Raw genomic sequence first — 26547 nt, 5'->3', positions numbered from 1 at the left:
CACTTGGTCCCAGTAACTCCGGCTTCCGTACTGGACTTACAGCTTTAAGAATTTAAGAAAAAAAAATATACCAGTTTAAATTACAGGGCTCCATTCATTCAAGTACACAGCCACGTTCAGTTATTTTACCTTAGTAAATAAAAATTTATTTATTTTTCTAATCATTATTTAACTGCTATTTTTTTTTTTGGGGGGGGGGCTTAAATATGCCGTCTCTGTTGCAATTGCCCTACCGTTGTCAAATTTGAAATATTATACCAACTTAGATCGGTTAGGGCGTTTTTGTTTATTTTTGGGGACTGTTATCCACGCAGTTGTTGTTACATTTTTACTGGCATCACCTTTGGAATTTTAGAGTTGTGTCAGTTCACATCGCAAATTACTATTTTTATTTTGGCATCTCTTTGCAGTCTTTGCGTCGTGTTTGGAAATTTTAAAATTGTACCAGCGTCTCTGATGTTCGCCTAAACTGTTTTTTGTTTGTGTATAAATTTCAAGATTGTGATAGTGTTATAATAAGAATAGATTAATTGACATGATTCATTTTAGTGGTCATACTGAAGAAGGATATCTGTAATCCGAAATAGCTAACATTTGTTCATTTTATTGTTATTTTATGGTGATGTTGTACCCTTTTTGACTTGTTAATATATATATATATATACATATATACAAGTCTAAATTGAAAACTACGTCCAAACCTATGACTGCGTTAGATAAAAACCGCAATTTTTATACGTGTGCATGTAAAACAAATTTCGTTGTAGAAGGGTCTAAATACAGCACAAATAACATTTTCCAAAAGACCAAAAAAGTGAAAAAGTATATAAAATACAGATGAAATATTTACTCCAAAAAGTAAAATCGACGAAAATGTCGCCATGCGAAGGCCACAAAGAGTCAACTTTCAAAAATATGCAATTAGAATTTGCTACAGGCATCCATTTTGTTTTTAAATCGACAGTATGTATGGACTACTGTCAAATTGTTCAAATATTTAAAGATAAAGAAAGTTATTCGATTTTACGGACATGAATTTAAGCATGGATGCAATTTTGGTACATCTCATTCACAGAACCATGGGCCCTAACTCGTTTGGAGGTCATCAAAATAAGCACATTGTCTTGATCATAGATAAACGTAGGCGAAAAAAAAACCCCAACATATGGTCCAATTTGAGTTGTTACAAGGATCTTTATAACGTACACAAAACATCAGTGGCACTCTTTCTAAACATGTCCAAACAACCAAACCTAAAATGTTACATATTTCATTTCTTAATTTTTTTCTTGTTTCTCGGCATACTTTTACTCATAGTCGTCTCATATTTTTTTTCTCTTATAATTTAGTTTTGGCTTTCTGATTTATGATTGATATCTACTAAATTTTCTATTGGTGATTTATATTTTCTCTGTTTTTTTTTTACAATCACCAGTAAACCACGGAGCCTTCTTACAGTTTTGTATTTTTTTATTATCAAGTTGGATATTTGTGCCAAAAGTACTCCTGGCTACATTAATTGGTATTTTTATATACTCCAAACTGGTGGCATTTATGGTTGTTTCCCTCATCGGTACGTTGTCAACCATATTTAAAAGTTGATTCAGTGTTTCGCTTACTATTTCTCCGTCTATATTATGAATAAAAGTCTGCAGTTTTCATAATTTCCTAGTTTCTATACATTTTTTTCATATTACGGTTCATACAAAACCACTTCATTTTCATTTATTCACGAGTCGTCTCGATTAATGATAACAGATTACATATATATAAAAAGAAAAAAGAAAAGACCCAACATAAATACTTCAACTGTCGAGCAGTGAGCTAGGACCCCAAGATAGTTTAAAATTAACATCTCGGTCATATACGAATGACCATGGCCATATATAGGAGGCTATGTCTAAAGTTATCTTTGTTTTACCATGGAAGTATTGTTTGACTGATGTTGCTACACCTAAAACTTGAACTAAACTTTTACTGGGTAATCTTTATTATTAGAAACATTAAAATGCCTCTATTTTAATTCCCTCTTATTCAATATATAAGCCGTGACATATATTTAGCAGTATCTTAGGAAACTTAGTATATTCTTTGTACATTTCTCACTAAAATGTAGATTATTATTTGAATTTTCGTAAATTCTAAACACATAATCTGAGACCACCAATAGGTCAATGTAATAGTCCCAAGGTATAATATTTTTTTTAAGGGGCACTAGCTGTCAAATTCATGTTCACCAATTTGAACAACTTATTTACAGTGCATGGGCCCGATAATATGAAGCTTCGTTTCGTGTGTATTTTAGTCTAGACGCCAGCTATATTTAAACTATCGAGTTGACCTCCGAAGTCCTCAAATGACCATATAAGCGATGTAAACACAAATATAGATACAAATAGATTTATCGAACTCGTGCAATTCGATTTTTCTAGGTCTGTTCAATTCATATCATAGATTAAAAATATATGTTTATCTTCATCGTTTTTGTCTGTATATTTTTTGTGGATCAAATCAGTCAATCAATCAATTGATTGTAAAAAAGAAGATGTGGTATGATTGCCAATGAGACAACTCTCCACAAGAGACCAAATATTACAGATATTAACAAATATAGGTCACCGTACGGCCTTCAACAATGACCGGCAAAGCCCATACCGCATAGTCAGCGATAAAATGCCCCGAAATGACAATTCAAACGAGAAAACTCGCGCGGCATAATTTATGTACAAAAAATGAACGAAAAACATAACACATATATAAACAAACGACAACCACTGAATTACAGGCCCCTGGTCGTCGGGACAGACACAAACATACAGAATGTGGAGGGGTTAGACATGTTAATGGGATCCCAATCCTCCCCTTACCTGGGACAGTAGTGTAACAGTACAACATAAAAAACGAACTATAAAAACCAGTTGAAAAGGCTTAACTCATCAGATGGATAAAAATCAGTACAAATAAGTATTACAAATACAAGTAGAAACCTTTGTTATCTTTCATGTTAACATTTTTTCCCTTTATAAAATAAATTTACAAGCAAAATTCATGCGTTATCCATCTTTTGCTAAGGGGTTAAATTGAAGTTTACATGAATACGGATTAAATGAGGTTGAATTATTCACTTGCAACTGAGTGAATAATTCATCATAGTGCCCCTTTAACCGCGAATAAAATAAAACAAAAACAATGTAAAAACAGTAAAAAAAAAAACTTAGATTAGAATAACACAGTAAGGTTATAGTTCTAGAAAAAAAATAAACAGAAATCAAAATCTACAAAACAAATGCCGATGTGGGCACTTTTCTACATTGGCTAGAAGGTATAGGGGGAGGGGGGGGATCTCATAAACATGTTTAACCCCGCCGCAATTTTGCGCCTGTCCCAAGTAAGGAGCCTTTGGCCTTTGTTAGTCTTGTATGATTTTTGATTTTAGTTTCTTGTGTATAATTCGGAGTTTAGTATGACGTCCATTATCACTGTACTAGTCATGATACATATTTTTAGGGGCCAGCTGAAGGACACCTACGGGTGCGGGAATTCTCGCTACATTGAAGACTGGTGGCCTTCGGCTGTTGTTTGCTCTATGCCGGGTTGTTGTCGCTTTGACACATTCCCCATTTCCTTTCTCAATTTTGGAGTTTGTTTGAGACTCCGAGATTTCACGCACATTGTTTGTAAATTAAAGTCTTCCATTTATTCATCAATAGACCAGCAAAATGGCTGCAACAACAAGAGAAGGTCCGTATACTATTTCCCCACTTCTCCCCTAGAAAACTTATATGAAACAACCTCAAATGTAGCAATATGACATTTTAATTAAATTTACATATAAGTAAACATCCACACACGTGGCTTTGTGTTGCAACGTATAATGGAACACATGTGTGTTAAAAGGTTCAAGATTTTATTTTCGAATTCTTGAATCTTGTCATACTACATTGTTCTTAGCAGTTCTTTTTCATAGTGGCTGTCTCGATCCATATCCAATACTATTTTAACTCATTGTGAATTAGAGAGAATCTTTACCTTCAGAAGATATGCTGCCCAACAGGGCTGATAACACGTTTCGGTCGCATAAGTTATAACCAGTTCAGCCATAGGTCATTTCGGCTGTAGAACTAGTTTTGCAATAGTCCATTCAGCCACACTAATTTTTCCATTAATACATGCATCATGTATGTTCTGAAAAGGAATATTATTTAAGTCATTTAGTTACAATAAGTTGAACAAGTGTAAAAAATTGCTTGTCTCCACCAGGACTCGAAACACAGGACCTTAGTCTTTAGTCTTTAGTAAGTGTCCCAAATGACACTGTAAACACTTGTGTACGTTTCCTCTTTTGTAGTTTCTTCACATATGTAATGTTTCAGTTTGTGTAACAAGGAAGCACTTATGGCTGACTAAATGTCTACCACATTTATGAACGAAAGCAATCCTGTCACACTTCCCCCACCTCAAGAGTCATCATACCATTATGACTCTCACACACATTCCCTAGCTAGAATGACTCTCTAACCACCTATATTATGTATAACATCATCATATCGGCACTAGTATAAGCACAAGAATACTATGAAAAGAAAAGGTGCCTTTGCAAGAGTATAACAACTACTGTGGAACTAAAAGCTATAACAAATGTAGTGCAAAGCAAATTTCAACTCATATCAAATTTTGATTATTAATTCCAACAGAATTAGGGTTAAATTAAAACATTTTAACCAGCCTGAAAAAAAACCCATGACTAGGCCTAAAATAAAATATTGTTTGTTTCCCCAATCCCAACCGACCCTGCAAAAACAGTGCTACTCATAAAATTTTATTGTCAAATTTAAGTCAAATATTATTTTATTCATTTCCTATTTTCAGGCTTGCAGGATCGTCCAATGTTGTTCAAGCTTTTTGGAAAAAATAAAATTATTTCCCTACCTTCCGACCCACACCTGGCTTGGCAGGGTCAGGATTGGGGAAACAAACAATATATTAATTTAGGCCCTAGTTATTAACGTTTTAATTTATGAAAAGAACTCAATCAACATAATCAATGTTGCATTGCAGTAGTAGTACATGTAAATGAAGAGAGATCTTAAAGATCATACCATTGAAGAAATTGATAACTTCAAGAATCAGTTAATTCAAATGACCAATGAGTCAGATATGAATTTTCTGGCTCTACTAAAGAAAGTTTTTAACAACCTTGACTGGCTACACAGCCCTTGCACGGTCAGAATTCTGGCTCCGTATTAATCCATATACTTGTAGAAATCAGAATGTGATATCCCTTTTCTAATAGGTATTCCACAGATACAACCAATTAAAAAAAAAAGATCTGTCTCTTTAAAATAATTAAGTAAAATAAGGGCATGAAGGGGATGTGGCATCATGGACATAGTTTCTTAAAGTTGAAAATTCAGCTTTTATTTAATTAAAATTTATATAAAAAAAAAGATGAAGTATGACTGCCAATGAGACAACTCTGCACCAGAGACTAAATGACATACAAAATTAACTACTTAGTGAAAAAATTAAAAAACTTAACTATGTTGAATTGCATCAAATAAAAAGGGGTAAGTCCAAGAAATCCCACTGACAATATGAACTATCCATTTAAAAACCCTACTCAAATATTAACATACAAATGATTCAAAATTAAAATGGAGATATTTATTTCAGAAATTGAAGAACAAGTACGAAATCTTCAACAAAAGAAAAAGAAGCTCCAAGATGGAGGGGCAGATGAAGAAGATGAGGCAAATAAAGTTGGTTTGGGAGCAGAAGGCCATTATGATACAGATATTTACAGTGCACATGGGAAGTTTGAAGGATATGTCACATCTATTGCTCCAAATGAAGAATTAGATGTAAGCAATATGTTTTTCTTCAAAAAAAGTTTTGATTTGAACATAAAGCAGTTTTATTGAAAGTTGGTTATGTGTTTTTTTATAATATAGGTAAGCTTTATAGAGCTTTTAACCTAACAAATACTCTTTAGTTTTTATTAATGAATTTACAGCTTTGTATGAATGTACATGTACACAATTTAAAAAGGATGATGGTAGAATATACTAAAGCAGATATCATATCAATTTTATGGTGATAAGGAATTCAAATTGTGTAACTTTCTAATAGCTGATCAAAGCTCCAGATAAGCTGCGTATTTGCGTGATCACGCAATACAAAGAATAAAAAACCCAATGCAATTGCCCATTGCAGGGTTCAATAACCCAATTAATTCAAAGGAAAACCCAATAATATGCCAAAACCATGAGTTCTCGACCCTTTTATTGGCTTCCATTTGCGTTATTTACCCTTATCTGTTTACAGTCGTCGCGTAAACTATTTTTATAATATTTATAATTGGAAATTTCCTTTCGTTCTAAAAATAGATCCCTGCATCAAGTAGCTGAAATGGGTCCCTGTTAGAGTTTTTCGTTGCTCAAAGGATACACGTGTTTTTGAAAACATTTCGATCTTCTCGGTGTTTATCCAATTAGCGTGTGTCATGTAGTCATATTTTTTTCGCATTGCTCGGGATTTATCATAACATACATTAAAACGAAAGTGAATGTCCGGTAAAAATATTGAATACAGAAGCATGTTTTCTGCTTCTTTTGAAAAGCTGAGGGAAAGTTATGATGATAACAAGACTCAGCCAGTGTTTTTAGGAAGCGTCCATCGAACACACGGGCGTGTGTGCATACCTTAACGAGAACATTGCTAATAAAAACAGGGTTTCCTCAAAAACGAAATCAGTTGGAAAAAGTGAAAGGCCAAATCAATTATGACATGATAAAGCATCAGAAACCAAAAGTTCTATTAAAAGACAACTAAACCCAGATTTATGAAAATTAGAATAAAACAAAACCATTCAAGTATAATTAGAGTTTATATACTATTTTTTTTTCATTTTACTGTTAATTAATGAATACACACACAGGCACTGGTCTCAGAATTTATTATATAAAGGTATAAGACGAGTGCCTGTGCATATACATATCCGTTTTTTTTACAGTTTATATGAAAAAATACAAAACTGGCAGAAGGTTTGAAACGGAACACAAATCAAACCTACAATTGCTCCTCAGTGAATAAACCAAGTAAAACAGCTAGCAAATAACCCTAACCCTAAACCAAATAAAACAGCTAAACAAAGAAAGAAACATATTTAAGATGGAAAAAATCTGGGGTTGCTATTGCCTAAATATCAAATATTGTGTTGATGAAAAACCCAATACATTAAGGAGCTTGGTGGTGAAAAACCCAATTTGATATTAACATGAGGGGTGAATTGAAATTGATCATGCAATTAAAAAACTTTATCACCCAATTGTATATGAAAATGGTGGGTTAAAAACCCAATTTATGAATTCTTATCTGGAGCTCTGGCTGATGGATTTTTCTCTACTTGAAAGTTGTTTTATTATACTTTTTGTATTTGCAGGATGATGATGACATTGGTGCAGGATATCCAAAGCGAGGCTCTTCATATACAGCACCATTAAATTTCCTAAATGACACAATTAATGATAAGGTAACAATTTATTTTAAAAATACTATTGCTACATAGGAAGCACAGAGTAGACAAAAAAGACTCCTCGATTTTATAGTACAGTCCATTGTCACAACTTCTTTTATGAATTGAAAATCATATTGCACTTTTGAAATAAACAACAGTATTTGAATAATGGAAGAATTTGAGTCAACTGTATATTATTATGTTATCCCCAAATTCAATAAAGTTGAAGAGGTGAAATAGTATTTCTACAAAGTATTCATTAATTATGAAGAAATCTTGAAGCAATAGGATTATTAATAGTGTATTATCACATTCACTGCATAGAGAATTAAGTGAGATACATGAATTAACAAAAAGTTAATGAAATTATTTAATTTCATAGTATACATTTAAGTACTGTGATTTTTTTTCAAGATACATTAAAAAATAACATAGATAAACAAGTTTATCATGTTTATCTTTACTTTCAGGACTTTGATCCTATGGCAGAACACCGTGCCCCTAAGATTGCTGATAGAGAAGGAGAATATCGAGCTAGGATGCGACAAAGAATTATCTCTCCTCCACGTTATGATCCTTTTGCTGACGGTGGGTGTATTTCTATTCACTTCTATATTAATAATGTTAGGTCTATCAAGCATTTACATAAAATAACACATGAACTTCATCATGCTCATTATGGAAAGTTTTGGCTGTATGAATTAAAAACAATGGCTTCATGTGAAATATACCAAAAATACAAATTTTATAGAAATAAAAGTTTCAAAATGAACTAGTTCATAGGTGATTTGTTGTAAATGCTATTTGGAAAAATTACTGGACATATTTGCTATGATAATTTGAATTGAATGAACCAACAATCCTAAAAATTGTTGTTATTCTTATAAACGAAATTTAAAAAAAATATTTATTTCATACTTCAATTTTTATTTTTTATGAAACTTTTAATTAGGAAAGCAAAGGATTATTTGAAAAATTCAAAAGAAATATAAAACGATGCACCTGTTTAGTAGCAGCACCTGCAATTGGAATGTTGGTTTCTATTCTATTTTATAAAATCAATATCAGTTGTTAATACTTATGTGCATGCTTAGAATTGTCAACACTTTGTGAAAGGTATTATCTTGTTAACTGATGCAAAGATATTCTTGCACATTATCTTAATCATTTGTTTAATGTGGTATTAAGATGTACAAGATTTTGTTATTTTTTCGTAAAAAATAGTACCTAGATGTCAGAAATTTATTTTAATTATAGAAATGAAAGTTTCAGGTGTTGGATGTATGGATGTATAATTCCCTTCAGTATATGTCCATTTGACTTGTCCATATATTTCATTGGAAGTAAATTGCCTTTCAACAAACTCATCATATAATATGTGCTATGATGATAAAATAGTAGTGAGAAATTAAGAAAATTACATTCTATGTCACTTAATTAACAGTGAAATCTTTAAAAACAAATTGTAACTTCTCTGGATATATCTTACAGCAAAATGGGATTTATAAAATAGATTATTAGAGTTTGAAAATAATCCTCCCAAAAAGATCCTTTTAACTCTCATTTGTCTATGGTAGTGATAGTATCAAGCAAGAAATAGGGCCTTCATTGAAGTTTTCTTTACCTGGGTCTTCTGTTTCCAAAATAATAGTTAATTGATCTTTTGAAGATTTGGTTTAATGATTTTCCATCACACTGACAGTAACGTTAACGGAGGATATAGGGGACTCTTTCAGGGTTTTTCCGAGTTCAATTTACTGTATGAAAGAATAGATTAATGTTTTCTTCTTTCCCCATGAACCCCTTATATGACATTGATTATATTATTGTTTGTTGATATATGACATATTTTCTGTAGCACACAATAGTTATCTGTAAGTTACAAGAGTCGAAAAGATTCTAATCTAAGTTATCTTTCCTTTCTAGCGCCAGAGAATCAGTGTGGAGCTGCCTGTTCACGGACATCCATGTTAAAATGAGGTTGTTACACCTCAAGTTATATAATCAAAGATAATCTTCATGATTAAGCATTCAAAATTCTATTTTTTTTTTAAAGATCATTAAAAAAATTCAATAAGTAATGAGATAACGAAGTCATTCTAATTTGAATAATCTGAAAAGTTTTCTACTTCATTTTTTTTATACTAAATTCTGAAGAAAAAAAATCATGAAAGTCATACGGTTTTGAACTAAATGAATTTATTTAGTAAACTTTGGGACTGATAAGGAAAACAAACTGCACATGTCCTTCTATTTTTTAATTTTTTTTCAAGAGAAATCCCCAAATTGTGTGTACATGTTGTGTGTTAGAAAGTCATACTATATTAATATGAGACTAATTTTAGGCTTATTGGAAGCAGGTTTCCATGGTGATTGATATAAGAAGATGTAAAGCGTACGTATGAGTAAAAAAAGCTTAAATGTGTTCTGAATCTGCACCTGACAAAATTGCTGTAATGATAACATGAAGAAAAAAAATCCAAGATGAATTGCAAACCAAAATTAATAAAGCGTTTAGTTAATAATTGAAATATTACTATATATATATTTTACATATAAAAAGTATTTTTCAAAATAATTTTTTGAAGTCATTTTTATATCTAAATTTTTATTCTACGTTTAATTTTTTTGTTATCATGATTTTTTGTATTTTCATAAGAGTTTGTAATGTCAAAAATCAAACTTTGAATTATAAATAACCTAAAAATCTCCATTTCCAAGATATGACAATTTCAAATTTTAATAAGAGGCTTTTTAGTTTCACATTTTTGGGAAATCATTATCAGATAATTTACATTCAACATTTTATTTTTCTGTTTATTTCAATTTATGTAATTTCATATAGTAATATGTTAATTGCTAACTTCTCTTTTGCTAACATTTGTATCAAAAAGTATCTGTTATCATTGCAGTACTTGAACAGCCTACAACTTAAAAAAAGGGGGTTAGATTATAACAGTTGGTGAAAATCATATTAATCTAAAAATTGTGAGTGGTTTTTTGGGGCATCATTAGGCTTTTAGGACTTAGTTATTGTAAAGAAAATAGTTGGATTTCTCAAAATAAATTTGTGTTAAAAATTTCAAATCCTGGTTTGAAACGAGTTATAGGTTGTTCATCTTGTCACTGTGTTTAAGACATTTTTGTGAATATCTTAGTGAAAAAGTAAGTTTTAAATACTTTTAACTTGAATAACTAATTTATCTTACTAATTTGTTGTCTGTCACGGCTCATGTCGTGACATTTCTTTTTATATATTACAGGTGGGAAAACACCAGACATGAACGCTCGAACATTCTCTAAAGTCATGGTCAGTCAACAGTTGGATAGAGAAAAGGTAAAGATAATTAAGGGATTAAGTATTGAAACAGTTAATGTTAAATGTCTTTTTTTTAAGGCCAGTAATGGGCCCGATAGACATATTTCTGTTTAGCTCACATTGCATCTAGAAATCATGAAAGAATTTTTCGTCGCTTTGCATCTGTGCTACCGTCTTCTGCCTTCCGTAAACTTTCACATTAAACATCCTCTCATCTGAAACTGCTCATTGGAATGATACCAAAATTTGCTTCCTCTTAGGATATAGCTACTGGTTACAAGAGCGCAATTATTTGTAATGCATTTTCCATAGTGCTTCATTGGTGTTTCAAATTTTATTTCTTGATGAATACACAATTTAGAAATGATAGGTTGCAGTTCCAGATACTTGAAATGGCAATGTTGTATTACAGCCAAAACAATTGTACATGGTCATGTGGCAAAAGTTGTCCTAAATTTCAGATAAATTTGATAACTACTTTTCAGAAATAAAGGGGTAACTAATATTTTGCAAAAGAAATTTGTAGATTTCATTATGATAACAATAAACATAAAGTCATACAAAAAGATGTCTTGTTTCATAATTATTGACTTTAAAATTGATTAAGCCTGCTACACATACAAGAAATATTTATGAAAGTCTTGGTATTTAGAGAAACTTTTTATGTTTTAAAATGTTTCTATCTAATTTTGAATTGAACATCACATAACAGTTCCTTTTCATAATAAAAAAAAAACGTTAGTATTCTAAGTTTGAATTCATAAATTGTAGAAACTTCTGGAGAAACAAATGCAAGAAAAAGCCAAAGATGGAGGACTGAAAGCTGTTAACGGATCTGCAGGTGATGCATCATCACAGAAAGTGCAACAAGCAGCAGCACAGGCAGAGAAAAAGAAGAGAAGATGGGATCAGTCAGCTGATGATACTCCAGCCAAGAAAAGTAAGAGTGGCTGGGAAGAGGCTGCCACACCATCTAACACAAGATGGGATGAAACTCCTGGAAGGCCCAAAGGTTCAGATACCCCAGGTGCTACACCTGGACAAAGTACCAGAGTTTGGGACACTACACCTGGTCATGCTACACCTGGTGCCACCACCCCAGGTCGTGGAGACAGTACCCCTGGACATAACACCACACCTAGTGCGAGAAGAAACAGATGGGATGAAACTCCAAGAACTGAAAGAGGTTAGTTCACATACAGTTTAAAACGCAATTCTGTATTCTAAGGCTATTTTGATTTAAAATTTAGATGGGTTTTAAAAAAAATCTGATAAGATATTCAATTGTTTTCAAGAATTTCAACTGTTGAAACAGTGGAAACTTGGGTATAAAACTAAGAGTATTATATAATTCTAAAAATAAACACTGTAAGATCATTACAGAACGAAGTTCCAGTTAAAAAAAGAATACCATCTGGGAGATGGTTGTGTTATATATTTATTTAGCCAAAACTGTGTCACAAGAATTATGTCATAGCCAAACTGATTTTTCAAATGACAATTATTATACCCCCGCTTTAAAAAAGGGGGGGTATACTGTTTTACCTCTGTCTGTCAGTCCGTCCGTCCATCAGTCCGTCCCATGAAACTTTCGTCACATTTTTCTCAGGAACTACACATCCACCCTTTCTGTAATTTGGTATCAACATTTATATATGTCAGCCATACCGTGTGATGCGTTTTCAGATTCATCACTTGACAACTTCCTGTTTACCGAACACTTGTCTGATTTTACACATGATAGCCAAGTTGAAAATTTTCGTCACATTTTTCTCAGGAACTACAATACAAGGATTTCTGAAATTTGGTTTCAGGATTTTTATAAGTCAGCTATATCGTGTGATGCGTTTTCAGATTCATCACTCGACAACTTCCTGTTTACCGAACACTTGCATATTTTTACACTATTAATATTATCCACTTGCGGCGGGGGTATCATCAGTGAGCAGTAGCTCGCAGTTTCACTTGTTTTGTTTGTTTCTCCTAGACTGTATCATTTTTTAAACTTGAGGGTTAAAATGTGAGTTTTCGTCTTGCATGAAACAAAATTTCAGAAGTGAGACTTGGGGAAATGTACTGAACTTATTCAACAATTCAATCATTGTTTCTCTTGTAGAAACCCCTGGGCATGGTAGTGGATGGGCAGAAACTCCTAAAACAGATAGAGGTGGAGATTTAATACAGGACACACCCACTCCAGGGGCCAGCAAAAGACGATCACGTTGGGATGAAACACCTGGTGCCACACCAAGTGGTGGTGGTGGAGGTGGTGCCACTCCAAGTGGTGGACACACTCCAGGTGGACTTACTCCTAGTATGACACCAGGGGGAACAACACCAGGTGGATCAACTCCCAGTGGATTTACTCCTGGAGGACAGACACCAGCAGGTTTTACTCCCAGTGGTGCAACTCCTATAGGGGCTAAAGCTATGGCCATGGCCACCCCTTCTCCTGGACAGTTGATGTCCATGACACCTGAACAGCTACAAGCCTTCACTTGGCAGAGAGAAATAGATGAAAGGAACAGACCACTTGGAGATGATGAATTAGATTCTATTTTGCCACCAGGATACAAGGTAAAACAAAATTTTGTATTGAATTAAAATAGGGTTCTCAGGAAAAAGTAGGTGGCTCATGATCAGTTGTCAAAAGAAAGCAAAACATAAATTGTAATAAGGAGTTATTATTGGAGATCCTTTATAATATATATATATTTTAATATGAACTTTCATAAGTTATCTACCAGTATTATCAAAATACATGTGAGTGACATTGTTTCGAAAATTTTATTGGATAATTATTTTAAATTGAATATTATTTAATTTGAGTTTATTTATACACTGTAGGTTTTAAATCCACCAGCAGGATATGTACCAATCAGAACTCCAGCCAGAAGGTTATTAGCCACACCTACACCTATAGCAGGTACTCCAACAGGTTTCCGTATCCAGACTCCTGACAACAAGGTCCAAATTGTAGACATGCAGCCTAAGGGTAACCTGCCTATGATGAAGCCTGATGATATGCAGTACTTTGATAAACTTCTGGTAAGTGTAATAGCTTTAGTATTGAAATTTTATTATGTCTCCCCGTTAATGAATGAAGGCATAACATTTTACTTGTTTATTCTATTAAACTTTGCACTGAATATGATTAGCTAATTATTGGTTGTCCTGAATAAAGAAACTCATAGTCATTGGTATATGACATTAATAAGTCTGTAATTCAAGTTACAAACATGTGTCTTAATACAAAGTTTCTGTCTCAATCAATAACATCACAATGTTTTTATGGATGTGTTTAAATGAATCTGTTTTTACATCAATACTTTATCATTACAGGTTGATATTGATGAAGAAACACTGAGTCCAGAGGAACAAAAAGAAAGGAAGATCATGAAATTGTTACTGAAAATAAAAAATGGAACACCTCCGATGAGAAAGGTTTGTACACAAAGATTATAGAAAACTTTGTTATAAGGTTGAATAATTTGGGAAAATATGGTGGTGATAATTATGATAATGGTAATACAAAATGTAATAAATAAAAATAGATAGAAGAGATTTAAAATATGTGATGTTTCCAAAATGTAAAGTTTTTCTGTGGTTATCTTCGACAAGTAGATCTACAGTCATAAAACTGAGTACTGAGTAAAATTTGACGTTTGAAAGGCCAGTTCTGACAAGTGTTTCCAAAATATATTCTTTGATGACCTTGACATGATTCTGTATATTGTAGGCTGCTTTAAGACAGATTACAGACAAAGCCAGAGAATTTGGAGCTGGTCCCCTGTTCAATCAAATATTACCTTTACTTATGTCTCCTACATTAGAGGACCAGGAGAGACATTTGTTGGTCAAGGTTATTGATCGTATCCTGTACAAACTTGATGATTTGGTGAGACCATACGTTCACAAGATTCTGGTTGTAATTGAACCCTTGTTGATTGATGAAGATTATTATGCCAGAGTTGAGGGCAGAGAAATCATATCTAATTTAGCAAAGGTTGGTACAAAATAGACATATTATACATTGCCACTTAGTTTCTTTGCCATACTAGTGTTAATATTTATGTGAAAATTTAATAAAATTCTGCTTCTAATAAACAATGATTGTACATTAATTGCATATATTCACCACTACTGTCTTCCAATACTGTTCAGAATTGATTTACAATAATTTTACTATATTTTTATATCGAATAATACATGGTGTATCACCATGAGAAACTAATATCAGTCCAGAGGGGACGAAGGGCTATAAAACCGCTTGACAGATTTGAACAAAATTTTCGAAGAATCTTCTAGGGAACGTATTGTTGCTGTGCAGCTGCTATTGTACCTTTTAATCTGAGTGAATTTTTGGGGTACAAAAACATGGATTTACCCACTTCTTTTAATAGGTGGATAATGTGCAAAACAGTTAGGATGAAAAAAATAACATGTCAGAATTCGTTCAATTATTGGAACAAGACTTTGCAAAGATAAATTTTTGTACAGAACATCTTGAAAAAAAACCCCTATAAAATTGAATATTTATAAAAAAGAAACATATAATTATACTTATCAGTGTAAAGTAATATTTAAATATGCCAACTTTTGATTAATGTACCATGTTTTACAGGCTGCTGGTTTGGCTACAATGATTTCTACAATGAGACCTGATATTGACAATATGGATGAATATGTCCGTAACACCACAGCTAGAGCCTTTGCTGTTGTCGCTTCAGCCTTAGGAATACCTTCACTTCTACCTTTCTTAAAGGCCGTATGTAAGAGTAAGAAGAGTTGGCAAGCTAGACATACAGGAATTAAAATTGTACAACAGATTGCCATCTTGATGGGTTGTGCTATATTGCCACATTTGAAGAATTTAGTAGAAATTATTGAACATGGTGAGGATAATCTTTATACGTTATATGCAATAACTCCACGTTGGGCCCAAACACTTTTAATTTACATACTGAAAATGTAGGTAAAGAATGTGAATATGCAGAACATGTGTATTATAGGGGCATAGACAAGTGAACAATGAATTTTCTGTATTTGGTAGTTTGTTCACTTTTAATTGTAGAGCTCTTATGAAGTGCATTTGACCACTAGGGCATGTTCATTCAGACCTCATTCTCAGAAACATCGAAAGTTAATTATTTAACCCCTTGCTGTATAGGCTTAAGATGGCTATTTGACCTACTTTTTATGCTTCACTTGCATTGGATTAAGTATACATAGAAATTTATATCTTTTTGGTATTAAAAGTTGGATCATCTTTTGATATTTTTGTTCAGGAAAGTTTTCATTTATGGTGGGATTGTTTGACATCTTTTGATGTAAAGCAAACATACATTTAATTTACACCCTAACAAACGAAAATTATCTTAGTATAATAGTATTTTGTTTTAAAGTAAAATCTTTTAACATGAATAATTTATGGACACAAATGTATACCTTTGTGGCCAACAACTTATTATTTAATTATTTATATTATTAATTTTAAAATATAAATAGGTCTTGTGGATGAACAGCAGAAAGTGAGAACCATTACAGCTTTGGCTTTAGCTGCTCTTGCAGAAGCAGCCACACCTTATGGTATTGAATCCTTTGATAGTGTATTGAAACCACTGTGGAAGGGTATCAGGCAGCACAGAGGAAAGGTAAGTACCATCTATATATACTCATTCAAATTGTTTAACAAAGATGAAAGATCGTATGAAATTACTATGAAGGGAAAACAAAGGTTCATTTACTAGCACACTGTTTATTTGAAAATATATGTAACTGAATATTGTGATAAGGAAGAAATTGATTAACAGATTTATTTTCCCAAATTCCCTTTCTTTAAGCTATGTGCAGGAGCCTCAGTGGTCTAAGTAGGCCATTTTATATTAAAATTCTGCAAACCAACTATTTAAAAATCCTTGGTGAAACTTATTGACCTCAGACCAGACCTAAAATAAATTTATATCAGGTTCTATCATAGTTATGTCAGGTCCTGTATGTACCTGTTATGTTATCAGTTTATTATATTATGTCACATATTTGTAGGGTTTGGCTGCTTTCCTGAAGGCTATTGGATATTTAATCCCCTTGATGGATGCTGAGTATGCTAACTACTATACCAGAGAAGTGATGTTGATCTTGATTAGAGAGTTCCAGTCTCCTGATGAAGAAATGAAGAAGATTGTGTTAAAGGTATGTCATCAATAGAAAATGGTAAACACACGCAAATATCAAAAATTAAGATAACTCTTTTTCATTATTAATAGAAATGTATATCTGGAACATTCTAAAGTATATTCACAGTAAGAGAAACTTAATAAGGGACATTTAAAAAAAAATAGGTGAATATTTCCTTCATAGTATAAAGATGAGATAAAAAAAAATAATCACAGTATTATTGAATGAACATATTTTTCATCGCTAAACCTGGAAAACATCACAATAAAAATATTAATGCCTGCATTTTTATATCGTCTTTCTTAGGACATAGAAATTGATGTATAAGTATACATTTTTATATTATTTACAAGGTTGAAAAAATTGGTGAACAATGTTGTATTGTTTGTTCTATTATTTCATAGTCATAAGTCAATTTTTTTCAATTTATAGGTAGTGAAACAGTGCTGTGCAACTGATGGTGTAGAACCACAATATATTAAAGAAGAAATCTTGCCACCTTTCTTCAAACATTTCTGGAATCAGAGAATGGCTCTGGACAGAAGGAATTACAGACAGCTTGTAGATACCACAGTAGAAATAGCTAACAAGGTTGGAGCAGCAGAAATTGTGGGTCGTGTTGTAGACGACCTTAAAGATGAAGCTGAACAATACAGAAAGATGGTAATGGAAACAATAGAAAAGATCATGGCTAACTTGGGAGCCGCTGATATTGATTCACGTCTTGAAGAACAGTTGATTGATGGTATATTGTATGCCTTCCAGGAACAGACAACTGAGGTATGTTATTATTAATTTATAGCAAACTAGAATAACAATAACATTGAGACAGACACACTACATGTCACATTTCAAGACAACTTTGCGTACTGTTGATTGTTTCCTCACACCTTTGCAACATTTTTAATATGTGTTTTAATATTTGGAGGTCTCTGAAATTCATCTAAGAGTGTTTTAAAAAGGAATCTCACAAAAAATATAGTTCAACATGTTAAAACCTTCAGCATCTCCTAAGAAAAAGGAAAACACATAGAGAAAATATATACTAGTAGCTGTCTTAGTATAACTGGGATTAGGTAACCAGGTTTAAAGGTACCTAAACACCCTAAGCTATCTTCAAATTCAAAGGAAGGTTGAAAAAAATCATAGTTTCAATAAAAAAATGAAAGAAGGATTATGCCAAAATGCTAAAAATAAAATGGAAAATAAATTAACCATACACAATGTGTAAAATTTTTTATACACAGTTACCCTTTTATACTGATGAAGATGTAGTTTAAAGAAAGGACCAACGTGTATGAATTTGTTATACTTTCACATTGTTTACATTGTCTACCTATGAATTAAAAGTAATGCATGCTTTTTCTTTTGATTACAGGTAAATTTTCACCTTCTGAACATTTTCGGTGTTATTAATAAATTTATCCAAAAGACAATACAAAGTGACATTTTAAATGTGAAATATATGTGGACTAGTAAACGTAATATATATTTCAAGCTTAAAAACGGAGAAATTCACAAAGTTGTGAAATCAAGATCGTACTATAGAACGGAGAATGGGTGTAGAGTGATTTTTGACAGATAAAATTATTAGTTTTGGTATATTGATTGAAACTTAACTTGTAATCTAATTTATAGTTCTTTTGAAATAAGGGATTTTATAAGATTTTTTAGACATTTTATGCAACCCAGCTATTGAGTCTTTGATCCATCTTTTTGTGTAAACTGTTTGGATTTTGCATTGTTGAAAATTGGTTTATTATTTTTATTTATTATTGTATTTGATTTATAGTTGTATTTTGATATCTTATTTGACCATATATTTTTCTTTCTTTTTTGATGAACACCAGGATGTAGTGATGTTGAATGGTTTTGGTACAGTGGTAAATGCCCTAGGGAAGCGTGTAAAGCCTTATCTCCCTCAGATCTGTGGTACAATCCTGTGGCGTCTCAACAACAAGTCAGCCAAAGTACGACAACAGGCAGCAGATCTCATCTCAAGAATTGCTATAGTCATGAAAACTTGTCAGGAGGTGAGAATATTGATTTACTTATTGGATATAATTAAAACACAGTTCTTCTATTTATAATTTGTAGATTCTGACTTATAAAACAAAAGTAAAGTGAAACAGGATAATGTTTAAGAAAAATATAAAAAATATTTGCTTCTACAGTGAAACCTGGGTAAAACGAACCCTGATAAAACCTAATTTCAGTTTAAACCGAACAATTTTCAAAGTCCCGAAAAATTTCCCTATCAATTAACGTTAATCTAACCTGACAAAACCGAACCCTGTCAACACCGAATTCCGAAAGCTTTTTGAAGGCTAGTTAGTAAATTTGTCTTTAAAAATTACCTGTCAAAATCGATCAATAGCAATCAAAACAAAAAAGCATTTTTAATTATTTGCATGATTTAATTAAACAAACACAGGAAGACAGAGTATCCCCGAGGGTATTTGAGATTAATTAACTGGTGAGTTGTTATTACAAACTAATTAGCATGTTTGTGTCCATGTCTAAAGTAATTTTTTTGTAAAGAAACGTTAAACTGGTCAGCTACCCCCATGGCCGATAATGACAAGGAAGGAACTTTCAGATCAATTAAATGCACGTTACTCAAATAATTACGACCATAAAATCGCAACTGCCATTTTGTAGCTAAACTGTTTAATTAAATAATAGTTTTAAAGCTTTTCACTGGATTAAGAAGTCGTGCAACACAACAAGGTCAATGGCTTTCGATTGTCGGATTCCCGTTAGAGGCCCTATATATTTGATACGGATGCTCCCAAAGACTTCCGTTAGCTATTCAGCAACGATAAAGTCCGAGAATAAACTGGACCCCTGCTTTTGTTTCCCTCTTATCGTGTGCCGAAGTATCAATCAGCAGGTGACCAGTTTAGTCCGAGAACTCGTGTGTACAATGACGTTCCGACTTCAACTACGGAATCGTCATTTGACAGCGACTGCGAACCTGAATTAGTCAGTGAATTATAGATGAGAAAATAATTATCAAAAACAAAATCTCTCTATGTCGGACATCTCACAACGACGAGCGTGATTGACGGAGTGGCGTTTGATTTATTAACAAAAATGAAGCAAAACGTTGATCATCATCTACTTATATTGTTTACATTTACATCTAAATCAACACAAAAATAAATTGTCGTCTATTGTGCACCTATAATCCCTTGTCAGTAAGTTCCAAAATTATTTTGGTGTCGACTTCCGTTTACCTCTATAATCCGAACACCTGTGAAAACCGAACAAAACGCAAAGTCCCGTGGTTGTTCGGTTTGGACAGGTTTCACTGTATATGAAAATTATATTCTTTTCATTAAAGCATGCATTTCAATATTTGAAAACATTTTGATGTACTTCTATCTTGTTAAGATTTTAGTATGTATTCCTTTTCATATATATTGTACAAGTAAGGAGGAGGTATTATGAAGGTCATTACTTGCCTCTTCAGTACATCCAAGCTGATTTTTTATGCCCCATTTATGGGCATTATGTTTTCTTGTCTGTGCGTCCATTCGTTCGTCCGGTCGTCCCGCTTCAGGTTAAAGTTTTTAGTCGAGGTAGTTTTTGATGAAGTTGAAGTCCAATCAACTTGAAACTTAGTGCACATGTTCCTTATGATATGATATTTCTAATTTTAATACAAAATTAGAGATTTTACCCCATTTTCACAGTCCACTGAACATAGAAAATGATAATGCGGATGGGGCATCCGTGTTCTTTGGACACATTGTTTCTTAATGATTAAAGATGACGCAGATGACATAGTCTTGTCATTTTAATGGAGAATGTAAATTTACTGGCATAAACAACATCATACTTGCACCAACTTTTTTGGCAAAATATCTTTTTGTGTAAATGAAGCTTTTGTTTGTACCTAAATATTAACAGAAATATCTACATATCTAGAAAGGAGGAAATCACTGTCTATAGCCTTCACTAAATGTTTATAGCAACATTAATCAAGATGTCTTGAGAGACTTATCCCTCATTATTATCTGAAGGCTATTTTTTCTATTTTAGATTAGGTCAACTTTGTGTCACTTTTATATTCTCCTTTACAAAATGTTACTTCAAGTATATTCTTTGTTAAGCAAATACAATCTTTATAATTACTGTAATTGCTGATATACAATTTATTTACAGGAAAGATTGATGGGACATTTAGGTGTTGTATTGTATGAGTACTTGGGAGAGGAATACCCAGAGGTATTAGGGAGTATCCTGGGGGCATTGAAAGGCATTGTCAATGTCATTGGTATGACCAAGATGACTCCGCCCATCAAAGATCTCTTACCAAGACTAACACCTATTCTCAAAAACAGGTAAACTCAAAAATAGAATGGTTTATTTTGAATTTTAAAATTAAAAAAAATTGTTTAAGAGTTTAAATCATTAACTTATAGATTGAGATTTTAACTTGAAAATTATATTATTATGTTCTATTCGTACTTTTATTCTGACACAGTGAAATGGATTCATCATAACTTACCCAATTCTGTCACATTTTTGTAGAGCCTATATCATAAGATAAAAAATGTAAGAAGTTTTGGCATTATCTAATTTCGTTATATTAAATCAATTAATTGGACCATAAAAGACTAAACATACATGATGTTATTGATATAAGATTTATATTAAACTGGATTGCCGCTTTGTTTAAAGCCTCTGTAACATTTTAACATTTTTATTTCAGACATGAAAAGGTACAAGAGAATTGTATAGACTTAGTAGGTAGGATAGCTGATAGAGGGGCAGAATATGTATCGGCCAGGGAATGGATGAGGATTTGTTTTGAGTTACTTGAATTACTGAAAGCACATAAGAAAGCAATCAGGAGAGCGACAGTCAATACATTTGGTTACATAGCTAAAGCTATTGGGTAGGTTCTTTTAGAATTATAGAAACCAACAAAACTTTATTTTAACCAGGAATTTTATATTTTTAATTTTAAAAATCAAATACATACTTAAAAGATCAGGAAACATAAATGCAATGGGTAAAATATTGGTGTTAATACGAGGACACAAAAGAAAGTTTGTCATTCTGGTATTTGGAAGTTCAAAAAGTTAGTAAACATTTGTGAACTGGATTATTGCTTAAATCCTTGTTTAGGTTTCTACAGAATCAATCTACATGTTTTTATCTAAGAAAATGAAGAGGAAAAAAACAAGTCAGATACAAAGTTGAAGGGTATAGCTGATGATGAAAAAAGTTGTTCATGAAACACATAATACAAAGATTTCATAATGAAAAAGAACAAAGATTTCATTATGATTAAAACAATACAGGTCAAAATGATACAATTTCATGAGATGAACACTTTCAATATTACTAAGAAAACCTATTTAATTTATTTTAATGTAAAAATATCTTTTATTTTTCAGTCCTCATGACGTATTGGCCACATTACTCAACAATCTCAAAGTACAGGAAAGACAGAATCGTGTGTGTACCACAGTGGCTATAGCTATTGTAGCAGAGACATGTTCTCCTTTTACTGTTATACCAGCCCTAATGAACGAATATCGTGTACCTGAACTCAATGTACAAAATGGTGTATTAAAATCATTATCATTTATGTTTGAATATATTGGTGAGATGGGAAAAGATTATATTTATGCTATTGCTCCCCTGTTGGAGGATGCTTTAATGGACAGGTAAGAGTGTACACTGATAATTGCTTTATTTACTTGACGAAGGGTATTACGGTTAAAATATTCTCAATTAACACTAAGTTTCAGGTTTGATGTCAATAAAGTTCATGTATAATGGTAATTTGCATATCATTGATTTATTAAATGACATTCTAAAATTGATAATCACTACTATTTGGTCTAGAATAGAAAATGGTCTCCATCAATACATAAATAGTTAGATGCAGAGGAAATAATAATATCTTGGTAATACAATATTACAAGATACTGAATTTAATTTCATACACCATATAAAAATGAAAAGATGTGGTATGATTGCCAATGAGAGAACTATCCACCAAAGTTCAAATGAAGTGGATGTAAGCAATACACATATTTGGAATATTTCAATCCCGTAATCTGTTGTAACTTTTCAATTATTAAACTGTTTTTAGTTGGAAGTTGACTTGCTAATCATATATAAGATTCAAAGTAAGTAAGTAATCCATTGTAGATTGACATTTGTTATTCATTAATTTAAAGTAATTTTAAAATTTCCCAAATATTTTCATGTAAATTATGTGTTAAAAATGATATTTTTTCACTGTATTCTGTGAAAGTAATGTGATTCAAAAAATAAAACTGCTATGGCTGAAATGATTACAAAAACTTGTTTCCTTTTTGCAGAGATCTGGTACACAGACAGACCACAATGTCCACCATACAACACATGGCTTTAGGTGTATATGGCTTTGGTTGTGAGGATGCTTTGGTACATTTATTAAACTATGTATGGCCAAATATATTTGAAACATCACCTCATGTCGTCCAGGCCTTCATGGGAGCCATTGAAGGATTTAGAGTAGGAATGGGGGCTGCAAAAATACTGCAATATGCTCTTCAGGTATTTATTGTTTATGTCTAGAATTTGATGACATTTATTGAATTGAAGTTCATGCTTACTTTTGATTTATTTACAAATGCTTCCATAACATCCAGCAACAATTATTTCATGCATATTCAGGACATCAAGCTTTTGAGTTTCAGAATTGATGTAAGGATTATTTATTTTCTTAAAATATAAGTACAAAATATAAATTAAAAAAGTTCTATATTTCAGAGATGAGTAGTGCTTGATAAGTTTCATTTGTATACAGATGCCTTATCTTATGGTCTGAAGTTGACCTCTTTTAATGCTTCAATAAATGCATAAATAATCGGATTTTTCTCAGTTATTTTGAGTAATAGGAGATCTATATTTGGTTAATAGAATCTTTGCAAGGTATACTTGTCCATCTCACAGGGTCCATCTCGTCTTATCTCACATAAGTTTATTTTAGTGATAAGGTCAAATGCTATCTTCAAAATGTTTGGTTTTGTGTTGATAATTTGATTAAAGTTTTCAAACTAAACTTGCAAAACATGGTAACAAATTATATCAAGGAAACTCTTACATAGTGGAAAATGTAAAATAATAGACCGACACAGCAACAAATTTAACCTGTAAATATGACGATGCATAGTGTAGGATGTAAATTATCCACTGAAGATATCTGATTTCCTCTTGTTATGAATAAGACATTAGAATGGGAAGAAAATAATCAATATGTTTTCTCTTGTTTATTTTAGGGCTTATTTCATCCTGCCAGAAAAGTACGAGATGTTTATTGGAAAGTTTACAATACAGTTTATATTGGTGCACAGGACAGTATGATTCCATCCTATCCACGAGTACCTAATGATGTCAAAAACAGTTATGTCAGATATGAGCTGGATTATGTGTTATAGTCATACAACATTTTTATCATTTTCTCTCTTGTAAAATTGTGTTTGTTTTCATGCATCTAAAAATCATCATTTGAACTGTTAAATATCACCAAATATTTAGTGCTGGGAATTCACTGTTTTTGACTGTGTGACCTTGATAAATATTTCATCATGCCTCAATTCCTTGTAGTGCTGAGTAATCATATTATTTTGTATAACTACAATATTTATTTCATCATGTCTCATTTAAAAAAAAAAAAATAATAAAGAGTTGGTTTTACTGCAGGATGATGAGAATTTTGTGGCAAAATTCTTTCTTTACTAAATGATGAAGTTTTACATATTTATTTCATAAAAAACATTTAAAAACATAAGTAACCTTTCCTGGTACTCACGTTTCAAATTTTCATTGACAATTTGACAATAAATAAGATCAGGTATAGATATTCTTTTACCATATTTGTCAGTTTACATGTATATATTGTTTGCCAAAGATAATTGATGTTTTCTGGTGAAACATTTATAGTTTGATTAATTAGACTTCAAAGAAAATGTGAACCCTTCAGTTTGTAATCTTTTATATAAAATAAATGTCTTTGAGACATAGTACATATAGTTTGAACTTTATTTTGATTTGAAAATTTTATCTTTTTCTTGAAATTCTGTATAAAGTGACTGAAGTAATCAATGTTTGTGGCAACTATTTAAAAATATATTGTAGTAATCCATGTGTATATATTTGGTTACTGTGTGATTACACTCTATATACATGTAATAACACTGTCATTGTATAATGAACACATTTGTTACAATGTCCATACTTTGTACTGTATATGTATATGGTAACATCCTCATTACACTCTGTATACATTTAATACCACTGTCATTGTATAGTGAACACAAGTGTTACAATGTCCATACTTTGTACTGTATATGTATATGGTAACATCCTCATTACACTGTGTATACATGTAATAACACTGTCATTGTATAGTGAACACATTTGTTACAATGTCCATACTTTGTACTGTATATGTATATGGTAACATCCTCATTACACTGTGTATACATGTAATAACCCTGTCATTGTAGAGTGAACACATTTGTTACAATGTCCATACTTTGTACTGTATATGTATATGGTAACATCCTCATTGCACTGTGTATTTTGTAACAGTAGCATTGTACATTGTGTTAATTTAGTAACAGTATCGTCCATTATACCTTTATCTTGTCTGATATAAATTTCATCCAATTGTTGGTTTAATGGCACTATTAGATATGATCTGGTACAAATACCATGTTGTTTCCTTTGATGCATGTTGATTCCAACATATATATCCTATTATAATATCATGTATCACCATCATGTCAATGTCATGTTTCAAGGTTAAGTATCAACATGAACAGAAACAAGCTGTTATAGTTCAATGTCATAAAACAATTACAGAAAAATATCATTGTAATCTGTTTATTATCTTCCTTTTGAAATGTGATGAAGAATATGAATTCCATGTTTTGTAACATGAAATAAAATGTAAAACATGCACACAGTTGTATCTCTCACTTCTGAATAAAGATATCCTTTGCTGGTGAAAATGTTCAAATTGATTGGTTGATTGTTGGTTGTTCAACAGCTGGTTTTATAAGTAGAAAGAGTGTTATCTGCAAATGACTTTTTTTTGTCGAGCCTGCGACTTCTGTTGCAGAAAGATCAACATGGGGATAGTGATCAGACTGTGGTGGCAGTGGGATAAAGTAACTTCTTAAAAACCTAATATTTCAGAAGGTGGAAAATCTAGATGCATCATACTTTGTACATAGATGCTTTGTGATATGAAGTTAACATCTGTTATATGTTCTTTGTCATTGACCACATTTTTATGGTTCAATGACTACTTGAAAAAAGTTAAAATTTTTGGTAATGTTAATGTAATGTTAATGTCTATTTTATTATGAGTAATAGGATGAATATATTTGGTATGCGAATACCTTGCAAGGTCCTCATGCATGTCCAACAGTATTCACTTGACCTTCATGGATCCGTGTTAGTGTCAGGTCTGTATCTCAGATACTATAAGCAATAGTTCTGCTATATTTAGTGTATG

At 32.0% G+C, this 26547-nt stretch overlaps 1 protein-coding gene across 2 annotated transcripts; it reads left to right on the top strand.

The window, feature by feature from the left end:
• The first annotated feature begins 3613 nt into the window (after positions 1–3613).
• LOC139513190 (splicing factor 3B subunit 1-like) lies at positions 3614–25988 on the top strand. Of its 2 annotated transcripts, XM_071301469.1 has the most exons (20): positions 3614–3741; positions 5674–5861; positions 7442–7531; positions 7987–8104; positions 10780–10853; positions 11607–12021; positions 12952–13412; positions 13683–13883; positions 14178–14279; positions 14575–14841; positions 15460–15730; positions 16344–16489; positions 16881–17027; positions 17445–17792; positions 18863–19045; positions 21183–21361; positions 21733–21918; positions 22424–22696; positions 23360–23576; positions 24302–25988. In XM_071301469.1, exons 1-20 carry the CDS (start codon positions 3720–3722, stop codon positions 24458–24460), a joined length of 4047 nt encoding a protein of 1348 aa, XP_071157570.1. In that variant the 5' UTR covers positions 3614–3719; the 3' UTR covers positions 24461–25988. The 2 variants fall into 2 exon arrangements, with proteins under 2 accessions (XP_071157570.1, XP_071157571.1); XM_071301470.1 differs by lacking the exons at positions 3614–3741; positions 5674–5861; positions 7442–7531; positions 7987–8104 and adding an exon at positions 9773–9911.
• Positions 25989–26547: the final 559 nt, after the last annotated feature.

This window comes from Mytilus edulis, chromosome 2 (genome assembly GCF_963676685.1).
Source record: "Mytilus edulis chromosome 2, xbMytEdul2.2, whole genome shotgun sequence".
Lineage (NCBI taxonomy): Eukaryota > Metazoa > Mollusca > Bivalvia > Mytilida > Mytilidae > Mytilus > Mytilus edulis.
This window is presented reverse-complemented; position numbering and strand designations above follow the sequence as displayed.

Excerpts from the sequence above, each read along its gene's own strand:
- LOC139513190 (XM_071301469.1), top strand. The coding sequence starts at position 3,720 with ATGGCTGCAACAACAAGAGAAG. Across the intron at positions 7,532-7,986 it reads ATGACACAATTAATGATAAG|GACTTTGATCCTATGGCAGA; the intron begins GTAACAATTTAT and ends CTTTACTTTCAG. Across the intron at positions 14,280-14,574 it reads GAACACCTCCGATGAGAAAG|GCTGCTTTAAGACAGATTAC; the intron begins GTTTGTACACAA and ends TGTATATTGTAG.